The 23,021-nt window shown below is 46.7% G+C and overlaps 1 protein-coding gene across 1 annotated transcript in view; it reads left to right on the forward strand.

Annotated features, from left to right (window-relative positions):
* The first annotated feature begins 307 nt into the window (after positions 1–307).
* The window catches only part of rpia (ribose 5-phosphate isomerase A (ribose 5-phosphate epimerase)), a 36,042-nt gene continuing 13,328 nt past the window's right edge, over positions 308–23,021 (forward strand). Inside the window, exons 1-5 of the mRNA XM_038793231.1 lie at positions 308–563; positions 5,631–5,691; positions 12,411–12,466; positions 20,217–20,276; positions 21,038–21,102. Of these exons, the coding sequence (XP_038649159.1) occupies positions 408–563; positions 5,631–5,691; positions 12,411–12,466; positions 20,217–20,276; positions 21,038–21,102 (398 nt within the window). The 5' untranslated portion in view covers positions 308–407. The remainder of the gene's footprint in view (positions 564–5,630; positions 5,692–12,410; positions 12,467–20,216; positions 20,277–21,037; positions 21,103–23,021) is intronic.

A 23,021-nucleotide genomic window follows, 5' to 3' on the forward strand; every position in this document is an offset into this window, starting at 1 on the left:
ATGCTTTTGGGATGATGTCTGGTGGGCGTGTTGCAATTGTCTATGCGTAACCTCCACCAACAAGAGTATCTTGTGTCTTTGGCAATATGTCTTTAAGGACGAGTGAATGGACCTTTAATGCAATGGGGTCTCAATAAATTCTCAGCACAGCCTTCCAGTTTAACCAGTCGGCAGGTTATCTAAATCTAAACAGTAGCAGTTCCAAAAAGAGTGTTGCCCGCAAGCATTCAACTTTAATGTTTAATACATTGGCGTTGAAAGAGGGTGCAGACTGGGAGCTGTAGTCCTGGCTGTTGTGCAGTGAGGACTACATTTCCCAGGTGGAAGGGAAGGGAGGGGAGTGGATTGAGAGTCACAGCTCCGTCCTTGCCCTGCCCGCTCTGGTCGGCGGTCGGGTGGGTGTGGCAATGTTACTGAGGCTTCCTGCACTCCTGTCCTGGGGGCTGCGGTGTGGCTCCGCGGCAGCTCCGCAGCGACTGGAACTGAAGAGGAAGTTCAGCAAAGGCATGGAGGAAGAGGCGAAAAGGAAAGCTGGTTACATGGCTGTGGATAATCACGTGCAAGTGAGCAGAGCTGCCAAGGAGTGTATCGCAGTGCATTCTGATTCACTGCAGAACTGCCTTTTAATGTTTGCTCCCAGATCCGCTTTGCTCTGGACATTCCGTGTGTTCTCTGCATGGGACGCTGTCCTGGGGTCGCGGGATAGCTTTGACAATGTGCTTCAGACTATTTACTGCTATTTCCATTAACTGAACTGTAGATTTATGGTTAGAAAAGGGGGGGGGGGGGGGGGGGGAGGAACAGGAGCATTGTGCCACTTGGCACACAGCAGATGTGGAAAAGTCAGTTGTGTGTATTTTGTGTGAAATTTTAACGTTCACCTCACCCACTTCCCCTCCTTTTACAGCTGGGTGATGTGCTGAAAGATGCCAGCCTAATATCCAGTCCAAAACTGCATTGGGGTGTCAGTCCCAGAGAGAGAGGGAGTGGGGCTTTACATGTGAAAATAAAATCGCTTATTGTCACGAGTAGGCTTCAATGAAGTTACTGTAAAAAGCCCCTAGTCGCCACATTCCGGCACCTGTTTGGGGAGGCTGGTACGGGAATTGAACCGTGCTGCTGGCCTGCTTGGTCTGCTTTAAAAGCCAGCGATTTAGCCCAGTGTGCTAAACCAGCCCCTTGTGTTCAGTCAGTGAAAACCCTCTCAACTTCAACCTTGGAATACACAAAAGGGGGATGGGGGTGGTTTATTCTGCTGAAATCTCTAGACCCACACTGCTCACAAGGGAAACTGGAATGGGGGTCGTTTGTTTACAGCCTTGAAAGATTGATTGCTTCTCTGAGCTATATTACCTCACTTTATGTAAGTTGTGTGAGTGATTTGGCTGAGGTGAATTATTCAGATGGAGCAGGCTTCTGTACTCTAGCTATCCCAGCCAGCAATTAGTGGCCCCTTATTTAAAAATATATATATATTTGCTAATTTGTGGGATGTGGGCATCATTAGTTAGGTCAGCATTTATTGCCCATCCCTAATTGCCCTTTAGAAGGTTGTGGTGAGCTCCCTTCTTGAACCATTGCAGTCCCTGAGGTGTAGGTACAGGTTCAGGATTTTGAACCAGCAACGATGAAGGAACAGCGATATATTTCCATGTCAGGATGGTGAGTGACCTGGAGGGGAACTTTCAGGTGGTGGGGTTCCCAGGTATCTGCTGCTCGTCCTTCTAGATGGCAGTGGTTGTGGGTTTGGAAGGTGCTGTTGAAGGAGTCTCGGTGAGTTCCTGCTTGCAGCACGGTAGCATTGTGGATAGCACAATTGCTTCACAGCTCCAGGGTCCCATGTTCGATTCCGGCTTGGGTCACTGTCTGTGTGGAGTCTGCACATCCTCCCCGTGTGTGTGTGGGTTTCCTCCGGGTGCTCCGGTTTCCTCCCACAGTCCAAAGATATGCAGGTTAGGTGGATTGGCCGTGATAAATTGCCCTTAGTGTCCAAAATTGGCCTTAGTGTTGGGTGGGGTTGCTGGGTTATGGGGATAAGGTGGAGGTGTTGACCTTGGGTAGGGTGCTCTTTCCAAGAGCCGATGCAGACTTAATGGGCCGAATGGCCTCCTTCTGCACTGTAAATTCTATGATATCTTGTGGATGGTACGCACATTGTCAATGTTCGTTAGTGGTGGAGAGAGCGAGCGTTTGTGGTTGGAGTGCCAAGCAAGTGGGCTGCTTTGTCCTGGATGGTGTTGAGTTGTTGTTGGAGCTGCGCACATCCAGGCACGTGCAGAGTGTTCGATCATGTTCCTAACTTGTGCCTTGCAGATGGTAAAACAGGTTTGAGGACTCGGGAGGTGAGTTACTCATTGCAGGATTCCTACCTCTGACCTGCTTTTGTGTCCACAGTATTAATATAGCTAGTCCAGTTCAGTTTCTGATCAATGGTAATCCCCAGGATGTTCATTGTGGGGATTCAGCGATGGTATTGCAATGAATGTCCAGGGGCGATGGTCATGAATGTAACTTGCCACTTAACAGTCCAAGCCAGGATATTGTCTAGGCCTTGCTGCATTTGGCCGTGGACTGCTTCATTATCTGAGGAGTCGTGAATAGTCCTGAACATTGTGTAATGATTGAACAAATAGAGTACAGCAAGGAACATGCCCTTTGGCCCTCCATGCCTGTGCCGATCATGATGCCCTAATTTTAAAAAAAACTTCGACCCTTACTCTGTCCGTATCCCTTGATTTTCTCCCTGTTCATGTGTCCATCCTGATGCCTCTTAAATGTTGCTGACGTGCCTGCTTCCAACACATCCTCTGGCAGCACGGTCCAGGAACCCCCACGTGTCAAAAACTTTCCCCCTCTCACCTTTAGCCTGTGCCCCCTTGTAATTGACACTTCCACCCTGGGAAAAAGCCCCTGACTGTCCACCATGGCTATGCCTCTCATCATTTTGTAGACCTCTGTCAGGTCTCCCCTCAGCCTCCATCTTTCCAGTGAAAACTCCTAGTTTATTCAACCTCTCCTCATTGCCAACATCTTTGAGACTGGGCAACATCCTGGTAAACCTTCTTTGCACTCTCTTCAAAGCTTTCACGTGCTTCTGATAATGTGGTGACCAGAACTGCCCGCAATGCTCCAAATGCGGCCGAATCAAGGTTTTAGATAGCAGCAACATGATTTCCCAACTCTTCTACTTGTGCCCCGGCTGATGAAGGCAAGCTTGCCGTATGCCTTCTTAATCACCCTGGCCACCTGTGTTGTCACTTTTAGAGTACTGTGGACCTGCAGACCCAGACCCCTCTATATGTTAATATTCCTAAGGGTTCTGCCATTTCCAGTATAATTCGTACCTCGATTTGATCCTCCAAAATGCATCACCTTGCATTTCATAGAATCATAGAAATTGCAGTGCAGAAAGAGGCCATTCGGCCCATCGAGTCTGCACCGGCCCTTGGAAAGATCACCCCATCCAAGCCCACACCTCCATCCTATCCCAGTAACCCTACCCAACCTTTTTGGATACTAAGGGCAATTTATCATGGTCAATCTACCTAACCTGTACATCTTTGGACTGTGGGAGGAAACCGGAGCACCGGAAAACCCATTTGTCCGGAATAACCTCCATCTGCCGTTTCTGTCCCCAAGTCTCCAATCTATCTTGTATCCACTGACAATCCTCGGCACTATCAGCAACTCTGCCAATCTTCGTGTCATCCGCAAACCTGTTAATCATATCACCCACATTTTCCTCCAGATCATTTATATATACTACAAACAACAGAGGTCCCAGTACTGATCCCTGCGGAACACCACTAGCTACAGATATCCATTCTGAAAACACCCTGTCACAGTTACTCTCTGTCTTCTATAACCAAGCCAGTTCTATATCCATCTAGCCAGCCCACCCAGAATCCCATGTGATTTTATTGTACCAGTTTGCCATGTGGTACCTTGTCAAATGCCTTACTAAAGTCCATATAAACTACATCCACAGCCCTGCCCACATCAATTTTATTTATTACCTCTTCAAAAACTCAATCAAGTAGGTGAGACATGACATTCCCTGTACAAAACCATGCTGCCTGTCACTAAGTAGTCCATTTTCCTTCAAATGTGCATATATCCTGTCCCTCAGTATCTTTTCCACCTATGTCAGACTCACCGGCCTATAATTTGTTGGATTATTCCTGCTTTATTTCTTAAACAAGGGAATAACATTGCCTGTTCTCCAGTCCTCTGGAACCTCGCCTGTGGTCAAAGAGGATGTGAAGATACCTGTTGAAGGCCCCAGCTATTTCTCCCCTTGCTTCCTGCAGTAGCCTGGGATTGATCCCATCTGGCTCTGGGGACTCGTCTACCTTAATGCAATTTAGGTTACACAACACTTCCTCCTTTGATGTACTGACATTCTCAAGAGCATTTACACACCTATCCCTGACCTCAACATCCGTCATGTCCTTCTCTCTGGTGAATACCGATACACAGTACTCATTAAGTATTTCACCCACTTCCTGTGGCTCTACGCATAACTTCCCTCCATTGTCCTTGAGTGGGCCTACTCTTTCATTTGCTATCCTCTTGCTCCTAATATATGCATAAAAAGCCTTGGGATTCTCCTTGACGAAGCTTGCTAAAGACATTTAATGAGGGGCAGCACGTTGGCACAGTGGTTTGCATTGCTGCCTCATGGCGCCGAGGTCCCAGATTCGATCCCGGCTCTGGGTCACTGTCCATGTGGAGCTTGCACATTCTCCCCATGTTTGCGTGGGTTTCGCCCCCACAACCCAAAGATGTGCAGGGTAGGTGGATTGGCTAACATGCCCCTTAATTGGGAAAAATGAATTGGGTACTCTAAATTTAAAAAAAAACATTTCATGGCTCTTTTTAGCCCTCCTAATTCCACATTTAAGTTCCTTCCTACTTTCACTGTACTCCTCAAGGGCTTTGTCAGTTTTTTAAGATGCCTAGACCTATCGTATGCTTCCTTTTGATTAAGCTTACAATTTTCCTTGTCATCCTTGGTTCCCGAATCCTGCCATTTCTATCCTTTATTTTTGCGGGGACATGCCTGTCCAGCACTTCAGTCAACTGGCCCTTAAAAGTTTCCCACATGTCAGATGTGAATTTGCCCTCAAATAGCTGATCCCAGTCCACATTCCCCAGTTCCTGACTAATTTGGATGTAATTGGCCCTCGCCCAATTAAGCTCCCTGACTGCGGGCCACTCTTGTCCTTTTCCATGACTACTCGAAATCTTATGGAATTATGGTCACTGAACCCAAAATGCTTCCCCACATCAATCACTTGGCCCGGCACATTTCCCAATACCAAGTCTATTATGGCCCCCTCCCTGTTGGATTGTCAGCATATTGCATCAAAAATCCCTCCTGGACACATCTAACAAATTGCTCTCTATCCAAACCCCTGGTTGTAAGGGATTTCCAATTATTTCTATTTCTGCTGTACCACACCTGCCGAGTGGGCCGTGTGCTCCCCATATCACAATCTATTAAAAGTTGTGGGTCAGGTGAACTCCATGATACACTTTGGGGTTCTCTAAACCCTGGCCCATAACAACACCTAACGGCAAGGAATATAACTTCACTTTAACCTGAACCTGTTGTTTTTATGTCCTAGAATAACCAAGCGTTGGGTATCGGCAGTGGATCCACAATAGTCTATGCTGTCGACAGAATAGGTGGGTGCTGCTGATTTTTAGGAAAACGTGAAGCTACTGAATTAACTGAAATTAACTGAATACTGTATACTGAATGTGGGAGGCACGGTAGCATAGTGGTTAGCACTGTTGCTGCACAGCGCCAGGGTCCCAGGTTTTATTCCCGTTTGGATCACTGTCTTTGTGGTGTTGGCAAGTTCTGCCCCTGTGTGCACGGGGTGCCTCTGGGTGCTCTGGTTTCCTCCCACAAGTCCCGAAAGAAGTGTTGTTAGGTAATTTGGACATTCTGAATTCTCCCTCGGTGTACCCAAACAGGTGCCGGAATGTGGCGACGAGGGAATTTTCACAGTAACTTCATTGCAGTGTTAATGTAAGCCTACTTGTGACAATAATAAAGATTATTATTAACTTTCTGTTTTTGTCTGCAGATTAATCTGCAAGAAACATTGTTTTATAATTCTGATCCCCACGATCCCTTGGTGAATTTACCCAGTGAGTTACTGAGCTACTGTTTAATTTTAGGGAAGTTTCAAGTTTGATCTGAGAGAGCTAGAATCGTATAGCACGGAGGGAGTCCGCCATGATCGTGCCAGCTCTTTTGAAAGTTCGAGCCAATTAGTCCTATTTCTCTGTTATTTCCCCATTGCCCAGCAGCATTTTTAATTGATAATTACTTGGGTAAGTGATAAGTACTTACCCAAGTAATTACTGTTGACTCTACTTCCATTCCTTTTCAGGCAGCGCATTTTAAATTGTAAGAAAAGATTCTCCCCCTCTCCCCTCTTGATTCTTTGGTCAATCATCTTACATCTGTGTCCCTCCTGCCCTTAGAAAAGGCTTTTCCTTATCGAACCCACAAAGTGTTTTGTGATGTTTCCACAACCAGCTCCTGCTGTAAGGAGAGCAGCCCGGGTTGCTCTGAATGCTTTTCCCGTCGTAACTGATGTTCCTCACTCTGGTGCCTGGTACGTTCTGGTGCTTGGCCGGTCAGAATAAGTGCACTGGAGCACGTCTAGTTCTTGACTAGACTAGTTAAATGTTTATTGTCAAACAATAAAGTGGGTTCGATAACCATAAGAAAATTATCAAAAACTACTAACTATTATAAATTATCCAAGAACTCCTACAAATATGACTATCTCCAGACTCCTTGAGGTAAATGTCACGTGGCTGTTCTCTACTGCCGCCTGCTGGTTGGAGGTTGTATACATTATTATTTACATGATTGCTTATGCATATCATCACAGTGCCATTCTGGTTAATCTCCTCGGCACCCTCTCCGAGGCCTTGACGTCCTTCCCAAAGTGGGCTGCTCAACATTGGACACCATATTTTTAGCTGGGGCATCCTCACCAGGGATTTTATAAATGTGCACCAATAAGAGTTCCATTAGGCCACATGGCCCATTGGAGTTACGTTCAAATCCCATGGGGGTGACTGGGGGTTTAAATTCTGTTAGATTAATTAAATACAAAATACAAACTCTTATTGAGAATGGAGGCCTTGTAACTATGTATTGTCGTTTTAAAAACCCATTTGGCTCACTGTAATGAAGATGGAATGATTTCTAAAGGGGACTGCCCTTGCAGCTTCGACACTGAGTTTCACAGCACTTGTTGGAAACTTTGGCAACAACATTGCATCACCTCACTGCATACTCTTAAAAAAAAAAAGGATTAGTGGATCAATGTCCTTATTGCAACACATGAACTGAGACCATACTGCAGTGATGTGACAAAACTTTCTGGGCCCCAAGGTGAAATATGCATGCTCTTAGAGATCAGTTTGAGCCACATTTTGTGGTTAAGCAACATCAGGTAGCTAGCTATCTGTGTTGGTGGCAGGCCTAGTATAAATGGATCTCAGATTTTTATGCACCTTTTTTCTCTACTTCTCCCCTTCTTGTCTGAAGATGTTGCCTTGTGCTCCATCTCCAAGGTTACAATTCCTAAGTGACCCATGACAGTGAGAGTTAGTGGATTGTAGGTGAGGTAAAGTCGCCATAGTCCCAAATGACCATATGAGGGGGAGAGCTGACTGGTGGTGATTTAACCTGAGGATCACCACACCTTCGGCCAGGGGAAAGGTTGAGAAGGCAGGGACTTCATGAATAACCTCAGCCGGTAAGGGGATTGAACCCGCCCTGCTGGCAGTCTGCATCACGAACCAGCTGTCTAACCAAGTGAGCTAAACTGGCCCGTATAGGCTCATGCTGATTATGGGTAGGGAGGATAATCCAATCCTGTCCTTGCATTGATGCACATACTTGCCAGCAAGAGTCAGCCAACAGCGATCAGGAGCAAAAACCTGGGCTAACGCTTCCCTTCCCACTCTGGGCATCGGCACTAACTCTGCAGAATAACTGTTAAGAGTCACAGAGGCCGACAGCACAGAAAAGGCTCTTCGGCCCATCATGTCAGCTCTGGTCAAAAACAACCTCTTGACTATTCTAATTCTATTTTCCAGCATTGAGATATAACCTAGTCTGCCTTGGCATCCAAATACTACGTAATGTGGGTCTCTGCCTCCACCACTCTTTCGGGTCATAGATTCCAGTCTCCCACCACCCTCTGGGTGAAAGAGCTGATCCTCACATCCCCTCTCAACCTCCTGCCTTTACCTTAAATCTGTGTCCCCCGATCATTGATCCCTCCACCAAGGGGAAAGGTTTCTTCCTGTCTACTCTATCCATGCCTCTCATAAATCTATACATCTCAGTCGTGTCCCTTCATTGTTTTCCCTGCTCCAAGGAAAACAATCCCAGTCAATCCAATCTCTCTTCCTGCCACGCAGCCAATTCTGGATCCAATTTGCCAAATTTCCTTGGATCCCATGGGCTCTTAACTTTGCTACCAGTCTCCCATGTGGGACATTCTAACATTCCTGATTATCTGTTAGAGTTTATCCCTTCGTGGCTATGCAGTTGCAGGTTTAGACCTCTTGGCAGTGAGACCTCTATAATTAGTAAAAGATTTTCCCGCAGGTTAGGAAAACGCAACTGGGTATTTTGAATGGAGGTTTAGCAGGGCTCTCGATCCAGTGGGATAAAAGTGCTTGATCCAAATAAATATCTGTGTAATGTTGACATTCAGTATTGGCGACAACCTCAAGAGAGCCAGAGGGAAACCAGCTGAACTTTTGGCTCCCTGGATTCAACAATGCCTCATTATTTATACTGAATGAATGTGTATCTTAAAGTCTGTGTGCTCCATCCCGGAGGCAGACCTTGGTCAAGTCTGTGCACACATTTTCACTGGATATGAATCAGAAAAAACTATTCTTAGCTGGGCTAGACTGCAGTGGCCAATGTAATTCCTACTGCTGCACTTTTATAAATTATTGGCATTTTAAATTAAATGATTTTTGGGATGTGAGCATCTCTGGGAAGCCAATCCTTCTTGACTCCCCAGAATTATTCTTGAGCAGGTGGTGGCGAGCTGCCTTCTTGAACCGCTGCAGTCCACGTGATGTAGTCACACTCCCAGTTCTGTTCAGAAGGGAGCCCCAGAATTTTTGACCCATTGACAGATTCACAGCACTTGTTGGAAACTTTGGCAACAGCATTTCATCACCAGATGCAACCAAGGAATGTTGAAAGCGTTCCAAGTCTGGAATGGTGTGTTGCATGGAGGGAGACTTGCAGCGTGTGCTGTTCCCGTGCATCTGCTGCCCTTGTCCGTCTCGGTTGTAGATGCTGCAGTTTGAAAAATCACTTGGTCAGTAGCAGCACTGCATCTTGCAGATGGTGCACACTGACAGCAGTGTGAACCATCAGGTGTCAGTGTGCACCATTGCTGGTGGATAGGCTGCTGATCAAATGAGCTGGTGACGTCGAGCTTCTCAAGTGCTGCTGGAGCTGCACTTCTCCAGGCAAACTGAGAATATTCCACCCCACTCCTGACTTGTGCGTTGTAGACAGGCTTTGGGGAGTCAGGGTGTGAGTTAGTCTCCACAGAATTCAGAGCCTCTGACCTGCTCTTGCAGCTGCAGTATTTATATGGCTGGTCAGTTGAATTTCTGGTCAGTGGTAACTCCCAGAAGGGGATTCAGTAATGGTAATGCCATTGAACGTCAAGGGGAGATGGTTAGATTCTTTCCTGTTGGAGAGGGTCATTGCCTGGCACTTGTGTAGCATGAATGTTGCATAGTCTAGTAATGAGCCAGTAACCCAGAGACTGATAAATCCAATCTCACCCTGGAAAGTTTAGCAATTAAGTGAAATAAGCCTGTTCCACATTATTCTTTCTTTATTCTTTCATAGGTTGTGGGCGTTACTGGCAAGGCCAACATTTGTTGCCCATGCCTAATTTCCCTTACACTGAGTGGCTTACTAGGCAGAGAATCAACCACATTGTTGTGTGTTTGGGAGTCGCGTGTAGGCCAGACCCGGTAAGGACGGCAGATTTCCCTCCCGAAAGGACAATCGCAAACCGGATGGGTTTTGACAATTGATTTAAAAAAAAAAAAAAATTTAGGGTACCCAATTCACTTTTTCCAATTAAAGGGCAATTTAGCGTGGCCAATCCACCTAGCCTGCACATCTATGGATTGTGGGGGTAAAACCCACGCAAACACGGGGAGAATGTGCGAACTCCACACGGACAGTGCCCCAGAGCCAGGATCGAACCTGGGACCTCGGCGCTGTGAGACAGCAGGGCTAACCCACTACGCCACCGTGCTGCCTTTGGGTTTTGACAATTGATGATAGTAACCTGAGCCTCTGGATCACTTATCCAGTGACTGTGCCGCGACACCACCATTTCCCCATATTGACCAGGTTCTCACTTGATGGAAGGCCTTCCTGGCATGCATCATATGGGCGGCACTATAGCACAGTGGTTAGCACTGTTGCTTCACAACACCAAGGTCCCAGGTTCGATTACCGGCTTGGGTCACTGTCTCTGCGTAGGCTGCACGTTCTCCCTGTGTCTGTGCTTTCCTCCGGGTGCTCTAGTTTCCTCCCATAGTCCCGAAAGACTTGCTGTTAGGTGAATTGGACATTCTGAATTCGCCCTCTGGCGCTGGAATGTGGCGACTAGGGGATTTTCACAATAACTTCATTGCAGTGTTAATGTGAGCCTACTTGTGACGCCAATAAAGATTATTATTATTATTATATCCATTTTATTTTGTCGGATTTTCTATCTCCCTTGTCATCCAAAAATGCTAATTTGTTTCAGAATACATGGGAGGTTATTGGACATGAAGATCTCGAGGATTATAGAAAAGAGCCATGGAAAAAGTGTGTTAATTTACTGGGATGATACCAAAAATAGGAAGATACAGTTAAAGGCTAGATTTTAAAAACTAGGTTTGTAAAACTAGGATTGTGTTTATTAGAGCAGAGTAGGTTAACAAAGAACAAAGAAAAGTACAGCATAGGAACAGGCCCTTTGTCCTTTCAAGCTTGTGCCGATCATGATGCCCTAACTAACCAGCAACTTACCTAGTCCCACTCGCCCACCTTTTCACCCTGGCAGATATTTTCTTTTCTGATAATCATCCAACTCACTTGTGAAGATCTTGATTGAATCTGTCTCCAGCACGGCAATGCATTCCAGATTCTAACCATGTGCTGCTTTAAAAATAAAATTCCTCCTGTCCTGTCGCCATTACTTCTTTTGTCAATTGCCTTTGGTTCTTTATATGTCTGCCAACAAGAATGGTTTCTCCTCCTCTAGTCTGCCCAGTCTCTCATGATTTTGAGCACTTCTATCAAATCGCCTCTTCATCTTCTCCATGAAGAACAGCCCATTCACTAGGTAGATCAAGTTCCTTATCCAGGAACCATTCTCGTGAATCTTTTCTCTCTAATGCCTTTACATGTGTCCAAATTGGACTTGATATCCTAGTTAAGGCTGAACCCCAATTTCATGGAGGCTTTATCATAATTTACATGCTTTTTGTACTCTAGGTCCCTGCTTCGAAAGTCCAGGATCCCATATGCATTGTTGACCACTTTCTAAACCTGCCTTGCACAGTCAGTGATCTATGTATATATATACCCCCAGGTCCCTCTGCTCATGAACCCCCTTTAGAGTTTGTCACTTTGTACTTCCCTGTGTTATATTTCATCTGTCAAGCGTTCATCCACTCCACAAACTCCTATTTTCTCCTGAGGTTTATAACCAACCCCCTCACAGTTTACAATACTTCCAAGTTTGGTGTTAACATCCAACTTTGAAATTGTGCCCTGCACACCCAAGTCTTGGTCATTAATATAAGTGAAGAAAAGCAACGGCCCCTGGGGAACTCCCCATTCCTCCAGTCCGTTCACCACGACTGATTCCTAACGCTCAGCTATTTTCATAACCCTTCCAGTGAAATGAAATGAAATGAAAATCGGTTATTGTCACAAGTAGGCTTGAAATGAAGTTACTGTGAAAAGACCCTAGTCACCACATTCCGGCGCGTGTTCCGGGAGGCTGGTCCAGGGATTGAACCGTGCTGCTGGCCTGCCTTGGTCTGCTTTAAAAACCAGCTCTTTTGCCCTGTGCTAAACCAGCCCAGTGTATTGAACTGTTCACAATTGTGCACTGGCTTTAAAGATTAATTAATGTAGGGTTAATTTACGGGGTTGATTGGTGTGCATTTATTTATTTGTAGTTATTGAACAAAATAAATTATCTACCGTGTTCTACGGCCCAATTTTTTGGCCACCCTCTTATGTGAAGAGTACAGATTGGACTAGATTTCTGCCACCTTCTCCTCTGTTCTCCTTTTGTTTCTGTTCTCTGCAGCTAAACGGGTTCGAGACGAGAATCTGAAAATAGTCTGTGTTCCTACCTCATTCCAGGTGAGCCTGAAGTTAATATTCTCAAATACCAGCATTCTCTGTACTGTGCGTTTGCCCTAGCGACATGTGAAACAAATGACCCGATAACAAAGGTTGACTTGCGTTTATATAGTGCCTTTCATGGCCATAAGACATCCCAGACACTTTTATGGCCAGTGACTGACAAAAATTTCCACCCTTCAAAAGCAGCAAATTTACACATGACAAGATCCCACAATGTGATGATGACCCAGCTAGCTTTTCTTTTAAGCGATTTTTTTTTTCTTTAAATTTTAGATTAGCCAATTATTTTTTCCAATTAAGGGGCAATTTAGCTTGGCCAATCCACCTACTCTGCACATTTTTGGGTTGTGGGGGCGAAACCCACGCAGACACGGGGAGAATGTGCAAACTCCACATGAACAGTGACCCAGAGCCGGGATCGAACCTGGGACCTCAGCGCCGTGAGGCAACTGTGCTAACCACTAGGCCACCGTGCTGCCCTTTTAAGCGATGTTGATTGGTTGGTAAATATTGACCAGGAAATTTGAAGAGAATTTCCACGCTCTTTTTTTGAAATAGTGAGAGAATAGACTTGGTTTGACATCTCGTCCAAAAGGCAGAACTTCTGACAAACATTCCCACAGAACTACACTGGAAAATGCCAAGCAGAGGTTTGGTGCTCAAATGCGTGGTAGATGAAATTGGGTGTGGAGAAATGTGACATGATGCGTATTCGTGTGAAGATTAAGGGACAATATAAACAGAAGGATACAATTCTAAAAGGATCGCAGGAACAGCGGGACATGGGGGTTTATGGGCATAAGTTATTCAAGTGACACAGGCAGAGAAAGTGGTCACAAAACACACACTACAAAAACCAAGGAGGTTTAGTGGGTAGCACAGTGGTTAGCACTGCAGCTTCACAGCTCCAGGGTCCCAGGTTCGATTCCCAGCTGGGTCACACTCTGTGCGGAGTCTGCACGTTCTCCCCGTGTCTGCGTGGGTTACCTCCGGGTGCTCCGGTTTCCTCCCACAGTCCAAAGACGTGCAGGTTAGATGGACTGGCTATGCTAAACTGCCCTTGGTGTCCAAAAAGGTTAGGAGGGGTCATTGGGTTACGTGGATAGGGTGCAAGTGAGGGCTTAAAGTAGGTTGGTGCAGACTCGATGGACCGAACAGCCTCCTTCTGCACTGTATGTTCTATGGTGAACCATTTGTAAAACCCTGGTTTCTGCTGAAACTGAGTATTGTGCCTAATCGTAGCCTCATCAGGTTGGATATGAAGGTTTTGGAGAGGGTGCAGAAAAGTATAATAAGAATGGCTCCATGGATAAGGAACTTGGGATAGATTGGAATACCCGAGCGATTTTCCTTCGAGAAGGGAAGGAAGATTGAGAGAAGGTTTGATAGACATGCTCAAAATCACGAGGGGGTTTAGACAAAGTAGTTAAAGTTTAACTGTGCTTTCTGGTGGGAGGGTTGAGAACCAAAGGGGGCAAATTTATGGTGAATGGTAAAGGAACACACAGTGGCAAAAGATACAGTGAAGTTACCGATGAACATAGGAGCCGAAGTAGGTCACTCGGCCCCTCGAGCCTTCTCCGCCATTTGATGAGATGTGGCTGATCCGTTTGTTTTTTGAATTCCAGATTCCCATCTTATAATAATAATAATCTTTATTGTCACAAGTAGGCTTTCATTAACACTGCAATGAAGTTACTGTGAAAAGCCCTCAGTCGCCACATTCTGGCGCCTGTTCGGGTACACAGAGGGAGAATTCAGAATGTCCAATTCACCTAATATCACGTCTTTCGGGACCTGTGGGAGGAAACCGGGGCACCCGGAGGAAACCCACGCTGACACAGGGAGAAGATGCAGACTGCGCACAGTGACCCAAGCCGGGAATCGAACCTGGGACCCTGGTGCTGTGAAGCCATAGTGCTAACCACTACCACCTTGTCTACCTCCAATAAACTTTGAATACCTTGCCTAACAAAATCTAACCACTTCTGCCTTAAAAATATTCGGTGATCCCGTTTCCCCCGCCTTCTGGGGCAGACAGTTCCAAAGTCGCACCATCCTCCTGAGAGGAAAGAATTCTCCTCAACTCTGTGCGAGAAGGGCGACCCCAACTTTAAATAGTGCCCCCGCATTCTGGACTCACCCGCATAGGGGAAGCATCCTTTCCACATCCAGCTTGTCAACACCGTTCAGGATCTTATTTACAGGTCACCCGTCTAAACGCCAGTGGAAATGAACCCAGATTGTCCAATCTTTTCCTCAGGGAACAACCTGAGTCGTTATCGCAGAATTGTTATGGCGCTAGAAAGAGGCCCTTTGACCCATCGTGTCTGCACCGGCTCTGCAAACGTGCATCCATGTCTTAATGCCATTCCCCTTCCTTTTCCCCGTACCCCTGCACATTGTTCCTATTCAAATAATCATGTAATGCCCTCTTGAATGCTTCCATTAAAACTGCCTTTGCCGCACTTCCAGGCCGCACAATCGCTCAGTGTGAAGTAGTTTTTTTCTTACATCGCATTTGCTTCATTTGTAAATCACTTCAAATCTGTGCCCTCTTTTTTAAAAATTCTTTTATTTAGTGGGAACAGGGGCAGCACGGTGGCTCAGTGGGTTAGCCCTGCAACCTCACGGCGCCGAGGTCCCAGGTTCGATCCCAGTTCTGGGTCACCGTCCGTGTGGAGTTTGCACTTTCTCCCCGTGTTTGTGTGGGTTTCGCCCCCACAACCCAAAAAGATGTGCAGGTTAGGTGGATTGGCCACACTAAATTACCCCTTAATTGGAAAAAATGAATTGGGTACGCTAAATTTATAACAAAAAGAAAAAAAAAAATTAGTGGGAACAGATTCTCCCATTCTACTTTGTCCAGCCCCCTCATGGTTTATTTATTTATTTATTTTAAAATAAATTTTAGCATGCCCAATTCATTTTTTCCAATTAAGAGGCAATTTAGTGTGGCCAATCCACCTACCCTGCACATCTTTTGCGTTGCGGGGGCGAAACCCACGCAAACACTGGGAGAATGTGCAAACTGCACACGGACAGTGACCCAGAGCCGGGATCAAACCTGGGACCTCGGCGCCGTGAGGCAACAATGCTAACCACTGTGCCACCGTGCTGCCCAATCATGGCTTTATCAGTATCCGGAATGCACTGCTGGAGAGAGGCAGATTCAATCGAGGCTTTCAAAAGAGAATTGGATAAGAAAGAAAATTTCCAGGGCAACGGGGAAGGGGAATGGGATGAGCTGACTTGTTGTTGCAGAGAGCTGGCAGGGACACATCCGGCTGAATGGAGTCCGACTAGACGGTAACCAATCTGTGACCGCCTTTTGACAAGGTGCCGCATGGGAGATTGTTAAATACGTTAAGAGCCAATGGTATTAAGGATAAGATCCTGGTATCGATAGAGGATTGGCTGACTGGCAGAAGGCAGAGTGGAATAAAGGGGTCTTTTTCAGGATGACAGCTAGTGACTAGTGGTCTGTGCCTCAGGGATCAGTGCTGGGACCACAACTTTTCACAATATACATTAATGATCTGGAAGAAGGTACTGAAGGCACTGTTGCTAAATTTGCAGACGGTATAAAGATTTGTAGAGGGACAGGTAACATTGAGGAAGCAGGGGAGCTGCAGAAGGATTTGGACAGGCTAGGAGATTGGGCAAAGAAGGGGCAGATGGAATACAATTTGGAACAGTGTGAGGTCATGCACTTTGGAAGGAGAAATGGAGGCACAGGCTATTTTCTAAATGGGGAGCTGCTTAGAAAATCAGAAGCACAAAGGGACTTGGGAGTCCTTGTTCAAGATTCTCTTAAGGTTAATGTGCAGGTTCAGTCGGCAGTTAGGAAGGCAAATGCAATGTTAGCATTATGTCGAGAGGGCTCGAATGCAAGACCAGGGATGTACTTCTGAGGCTATGTAAGGCTCACGCCAGACCCATTTTGGGAGTATTTTGAGCAGTTTTGGGCCCTGTATCTAAGGAAGGATGTGTTGGCCTTGGAAAGGGTCCAGAGGAGGTTCATAAGAATGGTCCCTGGAATGAAGAGCTTGTCGTATGAGGAACGGTTGAGGACTTTAGGTCTGTACTCGTTGGAGTTCATAAAGAGGGGGGGGTCTTATTGAAACTTACAGGAAACTGTGAGGCCTGGATAGAGTGGACGTGGAGAGGATATTTCCACTTGTAGGAAAAACTAGAATCAGAGGATACGATCTCAGACAAAAGGGACGATCCTTTCGAACCGAGATGAGGATGAATTTCTTCAGCCAGAGGGTGGTGAATCTGTGGAACTCTTTGCCGCAGAAGGCTGTGGAGGCCAAATCACTGAGTGTCTTTAACGCAGAGGTGGCCTAATTCTGCTCCTATGTCTTCTGGTCTTATGGACCGTCTCTTTTGGGTTGATGCTGTAATGCAGTCCACATTTCATAGAATTATAGCACCAAAAAAATGCCATTCAGCCTGCTTTGTGCACCAATATGGCACAGTGGTTAGCACTGCTGCCTCACAGCGCCAGGGACCCGGGCTTAATTCCAGCCTTGGGTGACTGTGGAGTTTGCACGTTCTCCCCGTGTCTGCGTGGGTTTCCTCCGGGTGCTGTCTTCATCTCACTGTCCAAATATGTTTTTTTTTTAAAGTGTTTTATTGAAGATTCTCGTTTATATTTATAAGAGGGGAGAAAAAAGCATATTGACAGTATAATCCAAATACACAATTGTGACAAACCTACCATAAAGTTTAAACAGGCTACACTATTATCGTGAACATAATAGAAATATGATCAAAGTAACTAAAACGTAACAGAGAAATTGCTATGGCAACATAAGTAAGTCTTTTACATCCTTCGACCCCCACTAAACACTATGCGGTTAAACTATTCACCGGTGCTGCACATTTTGCTGATGTGGTTTATGTTGGTGGATTGTGCCCAACCTGGAAGCTGGAGTCCCAGCTGTACACTGTGGTAATATATCTATGTGTGTGCCTCTATTAGGGGATGTACAACAGTACCTGCTTTTACAGGTTTGTCGGTAAGCCCCTGCATAGTTTGTCGGTAAGCCCCTGCCGGCTAGCTCCGCCCACAGGGAGCAGTATAAATATCCATGAGGTCTCCTGAGCTGCCATTTTACAGCTCCACTTGAGGGAATAACATCTCACGGTAATAAAGCCTCTTTTGTACCGTTTCGTGTTTCTGTGTGCAATTGTTAGCGCATCATACACTATATGAAAAAATTAAATGAAAATTGCTTATTGTCACGAGTAGGCTTCAATGAAGTTACTGTGAAAAGCCCCTAGTCGCCACATTCCGGCCCCTGTCCGGGGAGGCTGGTACGGGAATATTGAGGCCCACCATGGGTGGTGAGGCCATGTCAGGAGAACTTGCTCTTCTTTTGGGGGGCATGTCTCTGTAGTGCTGCTTGTGCCCCGCCAGTCTGCGGCCTTGGGTGACGCTGCTGATCCCCACCCGAGCAGGCGTCTCCGGTGGTAAGCTGAGAGTCCAAAAGATGTGCAGGTTAGGTGGGGTTACGGGGAGGGGAGGGGGTGGTTGGGCTTAGATTGGGTGCTCTTTCAGAGGGTCGGTGCAGTCTTGATGGGCTGAATGGCCTCCTTCTGCACTACAGGAATTCTAATTGTTGAAGAGGCCATTCTGCCTGTTCTGTCCATTCTGGCTCTTAGAGTGCAGTCCCACTGCCCTGCCTTTTCCCTGTATCCCTGCTGCAAATTCTTTCTGTTCAGATGATTCTATTTTTTTGAAGTCCTTGATTGAGTTTGCTTCGATCATTTGTTCAATTGGATGTCAAATACCCCATTGCGTCCTTGAAGCTGGGAGGTGTGCTTCACTCTTCCTCACCCAAAATCAAACAGTACATTAGTTGGTCATTCATATCTGTCCTGTTGTGGGATCTCGCTGCAAGCACGATATACAGCATAGCTGACCCGAGTGGCATTTTCATTCATTGCAGATGTAGGGCTTAAGTGTCGTTCCTAGGAAAGTGATGTTTTTGTAAATCCACCACTTTGTCTTAGAATTCCCCCTATACCAAAAAGGGCCGATATTCCAAATGGTGAACAGGGATTCTCACTCCCTGACTCTGATGCAGGCTTCAGTGGGTGCCATTCAGGTCAAACTATATTTCCAAGTTATTCCCCGGTATAACCCATACCTTCACCGAAGAATTTTACCTACTTACCCCTTAGTAGCATCGATGTCCTGGGTCCTGCGTTATTAAGGAAGTGAAGTAAGCTAATAACCACTTTTTCAGGTTAAATTATTTTATTATTATTATACTTTTTTTTTATAAGTTGCAAACACTTTCTTTACAGAAAGGAAAAACGATTAGTGATTCTGGATGCTGCTGGTTTGTTGAAGGGACCTTCAGACTCTCTCTCTCTTTTAGTTCTCCTCCCCTTCTCTCCTGTTGCTGTTTCTCTGTTTTCTCTGTTCTCTGTGATCTGTCCTCCCCATTGCTGCTGGTTTCTCTCTCTCTCTCTCTTTTAGTTCACCTCCTCATTCTTGCTGGTTGCTGCTGCTGGTACACTTCCTTAGATTGGGCCAATTTTATTTCAACCTTGCCCTTCATAGCCTGAGCTTTCTTGGGATCAATAACTCTCCCATCAAGTTTGTGCTCCCCATTCAATACCCTGTCTACTCTTTCAGGATCCATTTTAATTAAGCAGTCTACAATCTCTCCACCTCCAGAAAAGCAGTCCCTTAAATCTTTCTTACTTGTTTCCCAGCTGAGTCCACCAACAAACATCTTCCTCTCATCCTCCTCATTCTTGCTGCCGTTTCTTTGAGCCTTCCACCTCCTTGAGGGGAGCGGAGCTCCCCCGGGCCGTCAGCTGTTCTTGCCTCGCGTTCTGCTGCTCTCTTCCTCTGAGCTCCGTTCTGACCTCTCCAGCTGCTGCTCCCTCGCGTTCTGCTTTTCTCCCGATGGCTGCTGCCTCGCACGTGGGGGGAGGAGCGAGGGAAGCCCGCGCTTAGTGATTTTTGGCGGGAGATCGGGACCTCCGATAGGGAAAGGACTACGGGGCTTAAAGGGGCAGTCCATTACAATATTTCAACAGCACAAAGAAATGTATGCAAACTCTGTTTTTTTCTTTTTCCCTTTTTCCTGCTGCAGGTTGTAATAACAATTCTGACAGACTGAAATTGACTGCATTTTTGACAGAAGAGCTGGCCACAGTTTCTGCTCTTTTCAGCTGCCACCAACCTCTTGTGGGATCTTTCCCTGCACTCTCCCAGACCAGATATTGGCAGACCTCTATGTTTCAAATGACACATTCTGTATTTTCCAGAACAGTGATCAGATGTTATTCTAATGGTGGACCTTTCGCCACCAAGATTCCTCAGTAAGATGTTGCCATTTTTGTCTTAAATGCAGCATCTTTTTGTACAAGTAGCAAAATAACGATTGGGAGCCTGTGTTATGTGTGCGTGTGCGTGACTCCTCAATTCGGCAGTCACTTTTAACTTCTCAGTTGCTTAGTCTGTTTATCAACCTATTCCTTCATAAAGTGGATCACCCTCTTTATGACGCCAAGTATGAGTGATTCTTCATAACTACAAGAGACTTGTCGGTCTATAGTGCCTCCTATCTTTTGAAGTTTTGTGTGGATCATTCGATTATCAACAGACCTTTTTATACACGAGAGCCGATGTTCGGATTTTCTTTAACACTAAGACTGCAGCCTATCTTACTAAATGTGGATGCGCCTGTTCAAACTGTTATCTGTTCTGCTCCTTCAGGCTCGTCAACTAATCCTGCAGCACCAGTTGACTCTCAGCGACCTGGACAGACACCCTGAGGTAGGGCGCCTTTACCTGTCTTTGTCGTGCTGCCAGTTCTGATTTTGGAGGACTGTGGGTGGGAATAGAGTTCCCGTACGAAAGCAAAATGCTGTGGATGCCAGAAACCTGAAATAAAAATAGAATATTGGGAACACTCAGGGCAGCCTACGTCTGTGGAGAGAAACACAGTTCATGTTCCAGGGTGAGATGGGCCATCATAAGAACTTGTGTTAGTTCTGACGAAAGGCCATCGACCTGAAATGCTAACACCTATTCTCTCTCCAGATGCTGTCTGACCTGCTGAGTGTTTGCTGCATTCTCTGTTATTTTAATCAAAATGGTCGCTCAGGTAGCTAGTAGAGTTCAAGCTGGGCAAAGTCGCAAGACAGGAGCACTCCAGGCACCTGAACGTGGGACGAGATGTCCATTAACCCATCCACCGGCTCAAATATTCACTCTCTCCAACATGGTGGCGGCTACTATCCACCAAGGTGCACTGCAACAAGTTTCTGAGCAACGTCTTCCAGGCCTGTGACCTCTACCACCGAGAAGATCAAAGGCAGCAGCATGAGAACGTTCCCCTCTAGGCTGCACGCCATCCTGACTTTAAGAGCAACTGGGGATGGACATCAAATGCTAGCCTTGTTAGCGTGACCCACAGTCTAATCACAAATAATTCATGTGGTTGCATAATATGCTGGCCAGTGTCAATGTGGGCATATTGTTGCATATTTACTGGACTGATTTACTTCATTTTCTCCTTTTCGTTACCCTACTAGCTCGATGTGGCTATTGATGGTGCGGATGAGGTGGACTCGGACCTTAACTTAATCAAAGGTGGAGGGTGAGTGTTCCACAAGAACGTGATACATCTTTGCTCCTTTGGGAAATTAGGTATAGAAAGAACTTGCATTTCTGTAATGTTTTTCACAATCTCAGGATGTCCTGTGGAAACAGCACAGGTTGCTCTTCACTGGATCAAGGACAACCCACTCTATCCCAATCACTGAACAATTTAACTGGGGATTTTGGGAGGGGGGGGGGGTGTGCTGGGGTCTGCACAGTGCTGCTCGGCGCCTCCAAAATATTGATCACATAATGCACAAAAATAATCCACCAGTGGTCGTCTAATCTTCTTAGCATGAGTTTTCCAGTGATTGTTTTCGTTTTTGGTCTCCCGTTTCTGAATCTGTCCAGAGCTTTTAGTGTGGCGCTCTGCCAGTATGTTGCACAGTACGAATTCTCCATACTTATCAAGGCTTGGGAGTCAACTTTTTTTTTTTTTTTAAATAAACAATTTTATTGAGGTAGTTTTTGGCTTTATAAACAGTTACAGACATCATCAAAAAGGAAGCAAAAAAGGCAAAAATGTGCAAACATCCACGTTCTTTCAATACTTCCACCGTAACATATTGCACAAGCCCGCTCCCCTCCCACCGGTACTACCCGCCATATTTTCCCTCCTACTCTACTCTAACCCCCCCCCCCCCCCCCCCCCCCCCCTGCTGACGCTCACTCTCCCGCAAAGAAGTCAATAAATGGTTGCCACCTCCGGGTGAACCCCTGCACAGAACCCCTCAAGGCGAACTTGATTTTTTCCATCCCCAGGAAACTCGACATGTCCGCAAGCCACCACTCCGTCTTCGGGGGTTTTGAGTCCCTCCACGCCAATAGTATTCGTCGCCGGGCTATCAGGGAAGCAAAGTCCAGCACATCGGCCTCTTTCTCCCCCTGGACGCCCGGGTCTTCCGAAACCCCAAAAATTGCCACCCCTGGGCTCATCACCACCCTTGTTTTTAGCACCTGGGACATGACCCCCGCAAATCCCTCCCAGTACCCCCTCAGCTCAGGGCATGCCCAAAACATGTGAACATGGTTCGCTGGTCCTCCCGCGCACCTAGCGCATTTGTCCTCTATCCCGAAAAATTTGCTCATCCGAGCCACCGTCATATGGGCCCGGTGAACGACCTTAAATTGGATCAGCCCGAGCCTAGCACATGTCGCGGTCGAGTTTACCCTACTCAGGGCCTCTGCCCACAGCCCATCCTCCATTTCCCCGCCTAGCTCCTCCTCCCATTTAAGTTTCAGTTCCTCTGTCTGGGACCCTTCCTCCCTCATGAGCACCTTATAAATACCCGAGACTCTACCCTCCCCTTCATCCCTCCCAGAGACTATTCTGTCTAGGATCCCCATTGGCGGGAGGCGCGGGAAAGATGGGACCTGTCTACGAACAAAGTCCCGCAACTGTAGGTATCTAAAATCATTTCCCCTTACCACCCCAAATTTCTCCTCCAAGCTCCTCAAACTCGCGAAGCTCCCTTCCAGGAACATATCACCCACCCTTCCCGCCCCTGCTCGCCGCCATACTCGGAACCCCCCATCCATACTGCCGGGGGCAAACCGATGGTTGTCGCAGATTGGCGCCCAGACAGACGCCCCCATCTCCCCCACATGCCTCCTCCACTGGCCCCATATCCGCAGGGTCGCCACCACTACCGGGCTGGTGGTGTACTTGGCCGGCGGCAGCGGTAGAGGAGCCGTGACCAGGGCTTCCAAACTGGAGCCCCTGCACGAAGCCGCCTCCACCCGCTCCCAAATAGACCCCGTACCCACCATCCACTTCCTTATCATAGCGATGTTGGCCGCCCAGTAATAATTGACCAGACTCGGCAAAGCCAGCCCTCCCTCGCTGCGGTTCCTCTCCAACATCGCCTTCTTTACCCGCGGAGACTTTCCCGCCCAGACAAAGCTCATGATCAGCCC

The sequence above is a fragment of the Scyliorhinus canicula genome, chromosome 3 (assembly GCF_902713615.1).
Source record: "Scyliorhinus canicula chromosome 3, sScyCan1.1, whole genome shotgun sequence".
Classification (NCBI taxonomy): Eukaryota; Metazoa; Chordata; class Chondrichthyes; order Carcharhiniformes; family Scyliorhinidae; genus Scyliorhinus; species Scyliorhinus canicula.